Source organism: Silurus aristotelis (genome assembly GCF_946808225.1).
Source record: "Silurus aristotelis genome assembly, chromosome: 17".
In the NCBI taxonomy this organism is placed as follows: Eukaryota; Metazoa; Chordata; class Actinopteri; order Siluriformes; family Siluridae; genus Silurus; species Silurus aristotelis.
In genome coordinates this window covers 7,406,304-7,411,950 of record NC_139590.1, presented here as the reverse complement: position 1 = coordinate 7,411,950, position 5,647 = coordinate 7,406,304, and the positions used below count along the sequence as shown (strand labels likewise).

The following is a 5,647-nucleotide window of genomic DNA, read 5'->3' as shown; positions in this document are numbered from 1 at the left end:
TTCTTTCTTTCTTTCTTTCTTTCTTTCTTTCTTTCTTTCTTTCTTTCTTTCTTTCTTTCTTTCTTTCTTTCTTATTTTCTCACATACATACATACATACATACATACATACATACATACATACATACATACATTGTTCAATGTTTTCATTTACTGAAAATCCTGCATTCATTGCAATAGTAATTTCACTAATTCACTGTATCGTGGTGTATATACAGCTATTTTAGCACCTGAACACGTTCGGCAATTTTATTTGTCTAATATTATGGGGCTCAGTTTTTTGTCTTGAAGTTTGTGGAACTGGGAAAAACTCAGGAAAAATCCACATATTACCCGCTTCGTTGTTTAAGCCGCGGGGTTGAAAGCGTGGGGAAAAAAGTAGCGGCTTATAGTCCTGAAAATACGGTAACTGTAGGGTTACAGTAGTTTCTGAACAAAGTTGGTTTCAATCAGATTCTACAAAATCAAATTGTAATAAATTGTATTATTGCAAATTCAGTAGTGTTGAAAATCTCAAAATCGAATCGCCGCCATGAGAAAAGAAACCGAATTGTGTTCTAGTAGCAAATTCAGCTCTTGTATCATACCTTAGGTATTATATACATATGAGGTTTAATGGTTCTTAATCTTAAACAGGTAAATGTAACTCTTCTTATTGGGCCAATAATAATCATTGCATTATTGTGTATTTTTCTATTATAGCATACCCCAATATACCCCCACACTATATACAGTATGGTTAGACGTTTTACCCAGATACCCCTGAACTTTTGAATAGGGTGTTTCTTTTTCTTTTTTTTTTTTACAACCCCAATTCCATAAACATAAACAAAAAAAATTACATTTAATTAAATCACAAATAAAAACCAGAATGCATTGATTTGCAAACCTCATAAATCCATAGTCAAACATATTAAATGTTTAAATAAATGTTTAACTGAGAATTTATACTATTTAAAAAAAAAAAAAAGGTCATTGTGAATTTAATAGCTGCAACAGGTTTTAAAAAATTTGTCAGAGAGCTATGTTTACCACTGTGTAGCATAAATGTGGAAATTGAGGAGGCTAGTTGCTGAAGTTTTGGGAGAGTAATTTTGTCCAGATACAGGATTCTTGCTGCTTAACAGTTGTGGGTGTCCTTTGTTGTGTTTTTCATTTCATGATGCACCAAATGACTGCAGCCAGTCCAGACTGCTCTACTCTGAAGTCATGCTATTGTAAGATATACAGTATGCAGTTAGCATTGTCTTTATCAAATATCCAAGGCCTTCTCTGAAAAAGACGTTTTCTGTTTGGAAGCATTTATTGTTTTATATACCATTTGTTTATATTAGGAAGCATTATGTAGACCCATCATAGTGACTCTAAGTGACCCATATGGGTGTGCTTGATATAACAACGTTTGCTAGGTCTTTCATCACCTTCAGTGTTACTACTAGCACCCTTAGACACTGATGAGAGATGAAGAGATAACAGGGCCTGCTAAAGGAGAGAATAGAGCTGGGAGGAACAACAGCACCAAGCTTAGATTCAAAGCTCTACTCATAGCAAAAGGTATTAGGAAAGCCCCGGGATTTTCAGTCCTGGCCTGAGAGGACAAGTACTGTAATGGTAGGAACACCCTCAGTGATGTGCAACACTTCTCTCACTTGGCTTCTTTGCCTCTCCTCATTCTCTCTCTCTCTCTCTCTCTCTCTCTCTCTCTCTCTCTCTCTCTCTCTCTCTCTCTCTCTTCTTTCTCTCTCTCTCTCTCTCTCTCTCTCTCTCTCTCTCTCTCTCTTGCTCTTTCTCTCTATTTATCTATCTCTTCATCAAAATTATATCTGTATCCTGAATGCCTTGATGTTTCTCAGACTTGTCCTTATATGGCCATAGCAATCAATACCTTAAATGTTTTATTGGGAGGCAAAATGTAAACATTTCACTTGGAAAAATTAGTGGAGAGAAGCCAGAGACTCTGTAAACAGAGCACAGAGCAGCGGCAAAGCCTGTATTTTTTTAGCAGAGGTATGAGGTCTGTGTGTGTGTGTTTGTGTGTGTGTGTGTGTGTGTGTGTATGCATGTTTGTCTGAAACTGAGACTGCCTGCTGCCTTTCAAAGTAAGTCTTGGTGTCAGTATATCCGCTTAACAACACAGACACGAGTGAACACAAAAATAATTTCAATCAGGAAGTCATCTGTTACTTTGCAGACCTGCAATGGTTTGAGTATTTTTCATTAATAACACTTGCAGCTATTTATGTGGTTTTATCGGTGCATATCAAGTCAAGTCAAGTTTATTTCTATATCGATTTTCACAACAGACAAAGCAGCTTTACAGAGTTTAAGAGTTAGGGTAAATGATGTGTATTTATCCCTGATGGGCAAGCCATTGTGCATATCAGATTCATACACTTTTAGAAGCATTTGAACTTTGTACATTTTCCTGCATGTCAACTCCTTTTACACCAAAAAGGCATAACATTATGGACACCTGCCTAATATTTTGTTGGTCCCCCTTTTGGTACCAAAACAGTCCTGACCTGTCGAACATAAACACCATTAACCTCTTTGGCAATTTGATCTACAGGAGCTCATCTGTTGGATCAGACTATACTGACCAGCCTTCGCTCCCCACAAGCATCTATGAGCCTTGGCCACCCATGACCATGTAGCTGCTTCACAACTGTTCCTTTCTTGAACCACTTTTAATAGATACTGACCACTGCAAAATGGGAACATCCCACAAGAGCTACAGATTTGTAGATGCTCTGATCCAGTCGTCTAGCCATCATTATTGGGCCCTTGTCAAACGCACACAAATCCTTACACTTGCCCATTTTTCCTGCTTTTAACACGTCCATTTTGAGGACAGAAAGTTCACTTGCTGTCTAATAATATCCCACCTATTAACAGGTGCCATAATGCAGAGATGATCAGTGTTATTACCTTCCCTGGTCATAATGTTATAATGCGATAATGTTATGGCTGATGTTTATAGTTGCATTTATAAATCTGTGACATTTTTAAGCACCGAAACTGAAAATTAATGTTCTGCCAAGACTATATGATTGTTTATAATGTCATAAACACTATACTAATCTTGATACATCACTAATGTATGCACAAGCTATATTTAAATTTAAGATTCTCATTCCGCGTTCTCTTTCTTGTAGAGTCTGTGAACTTTGCCATCTGGGACACTGTCGTCCGACGCCATGAGCTGGAGCTTCCTGACGCGTCTGCTAGAGGAGATTCAAAACCATTCCACCCCAGTAGGGAAACTCTGGCTTACCGCACTGGTCGTATTCCGCATCGTGCTGACAGCAGTGGGTGGAGAGTCTATCTACTATGACGAGCAGAGCAAGTTCGTCTGCAACTCAGGCCAGCCTGGATGTGAAAACGTCTGCTATGACGCCTTTGCGCCACTCTCACATGTTCGGTTCTGGGTATTCCAGATCATCTTCTCTGCCATGCCATCACTCCTCTACATGGGTTACGCAGCTAACAAGATCTCCCGTACCAAAGAGATGTCAGGGACTGGGGATGGGGATCCAGCAGGGGGTGGAGCAGAAGGTGGGTACACACATCGGAGGCCAAAAAAGCTGTACTTCGGGGCACATCAGCTTCGGGCAGGCCATGAGAATCCAGGCGAGGAGAGAGAGGATGACCCAATGATCTATGAGGTGCCTGAGCTAGATAACACTCAACAGGAGCTTGTTCCACCACGGCCCAAACCCAAAGTGCGCCATGACGGGCGACGGCGTATTCGGGACGACGGCCTGATGCAAGTGTATGTACTACAGCTGCTGACGCGTTCAGCTCTGGAAGCAGCTTTCCTGGCCGGACAGTATCTGCTGTATGGCTTCCATGTGGCACCCATCTATGTGTGTACTGGTAAGCCTTGCCCACACCGGGTGGACTGTTTTGTTTCACGGCCCACAGAGAAGACCATTTTCTTGCGCATCATGTACGGCGTCAGCTGCCTCTGTTTGTTACTAAACGTATGGGAAATGATTCATCTTGGAGTGGGCACTATCAAAGACGCCCTGCAAAAACGTCATGCTGCTGCTGAGGAAGAATACCAGCTGGGCCTGCTGGGGGCTGCGGGCATATCTGACAGAGTAAGCGTGCCAGCACTCAATGAAGGAGAAATGGGGGACAACGTCGGGAGCAGAGTCAGGGAGGCAGACTATGTGGGCTATCCGTTCTCCTGGAACACCCCATCTGCACCACCAGGTTATAACATCGTGATGAAGCCTGAAGCCATGCCCTACACAGACCTGAGCAATGCCAAGATGGCATGCAAGCAGAACCGTGCCAACATCGCCCAAGAGGAGCAGCAGCAGTTTGGTTCCAATGAGGACAACTTCCCTTCGGCGAGTGATGCTCGGCCGCCACCAGTCAACGAAGATGCTGTGCAGTTAGAGGCAGCTATTCAGGCTTATGCCCTCCAACACAGTGCCAGCAATAGCCATAATGAGATGCATGATAACCACAATAATGACGATAAGCCACAAAGTAACATCCCCACTGTTTCTCAGAAGGACAGGAAACATCGGCTAAAACCTGGAAAAGCAGGCAGTGCTGGGAGCAGCAGCAGTAGTAAATCTGGGGAGGGCAAACCATCTGTATGGATCTGACACAATCTTTACACAGTTGCTCTTTGCATAATCTTGGCCGTTTACATACACACACACACACACACACACACACACACACACACACACACACACACACACACACACACACACACACACTTTACACATATGCACAGATAATACAGTTTTTATGGATACACTGTATATTTGCATACTGTATACTGTTGTTGGCATAGCATGTTTTTAAATATCTTTTGTGCCTTATGATCCAGGGTACGCTGGAAGTGTGAAGGTAATCTTTGAACTGATAGTCTTCCATATCAGCACTTGGCCATAATTTTTTTCAGAAAATAATTTGATAAAATGGACTTTGGTGACACTGGTGTAAGAATCTCCTGAGTCTTCCTGGGATTAAGCAGGGTAATTCCAAACAAAACTATTTCTATAAACTAGGACTACAACATCTAAAGGTGTACCAAATCCCTGATTTTCCATTGACCATATAATACCAGAACTTGGGATATCAGCTGCTACGCAATGCCAAGTTATGAGAAGTGATCAGAGGCGTTATGCTGACATGCTTTAGGACAATGTAAGGTCTGTGTTCATGTCCATGAAATGTGCTATGTCATTCCACATAAATGGTATTAATGGCATAATGTGCATCAGGCCAATACTGTGTACATGCCTAATGTGAATACACTGTAAAAATTTTTTATGATTTGTTATGCTGTGACATCACACCGCAATGACGTCACACTGTGTTCATTTTTATTTCTTCCATCCTGGAGGATGGATCTTGTTCAAAAATACCCACACAGACATACAAATTTACAGAAGATTTGCCTACCATCAGCTCTCACATTGACTCACATGACAAGGCAGTTTAGGGTCAATGCTGACATCCTACCATTTCCTGGTACTCTCTCAGAGCCTTCACATAGAAAACTGACACATTTAGTCACACCATTGTGTACACTGTGTGAAAAAAGGGTTATTGTTTAGTCATACTGACCCCTTCTGCTCAATTGGAGTTATTTCAGTCAACCGGCCACAAAGACCCAGTAA

General features: G+C 41.5%; 1 protein-coding gene across 2 annotated transcripts in view; it reads left to right on the top strand.

Annotated features, from left to right (window-relative positions):
* The window catches only part of gjc1 (gap junction protein gamma 1), a 26,891-nt gene extending 22,213 nt beyond the window's left edge, over positions 1-4,678 (top strand). For both annotated transcript variants that reach the window (XM_083567388.1, XM_083567387.1), the window contains exon 2: positions 3,155-4,678. In XM_083567388.1, the coding sequence (XP_083423514.1) occupies positions 3,197-4,621 (1,425 nt within the window). In that variant the 5' untranslated portion in view covers positions 3,155-3,196 and the 3' untranslated portion in view covers positions 4,622-4,678. The remainder of the gene's footprint in view (positions 1-3,154) is intronic.
* Positions 4,679-5,647: the final 969 nt, after the last annotated feature.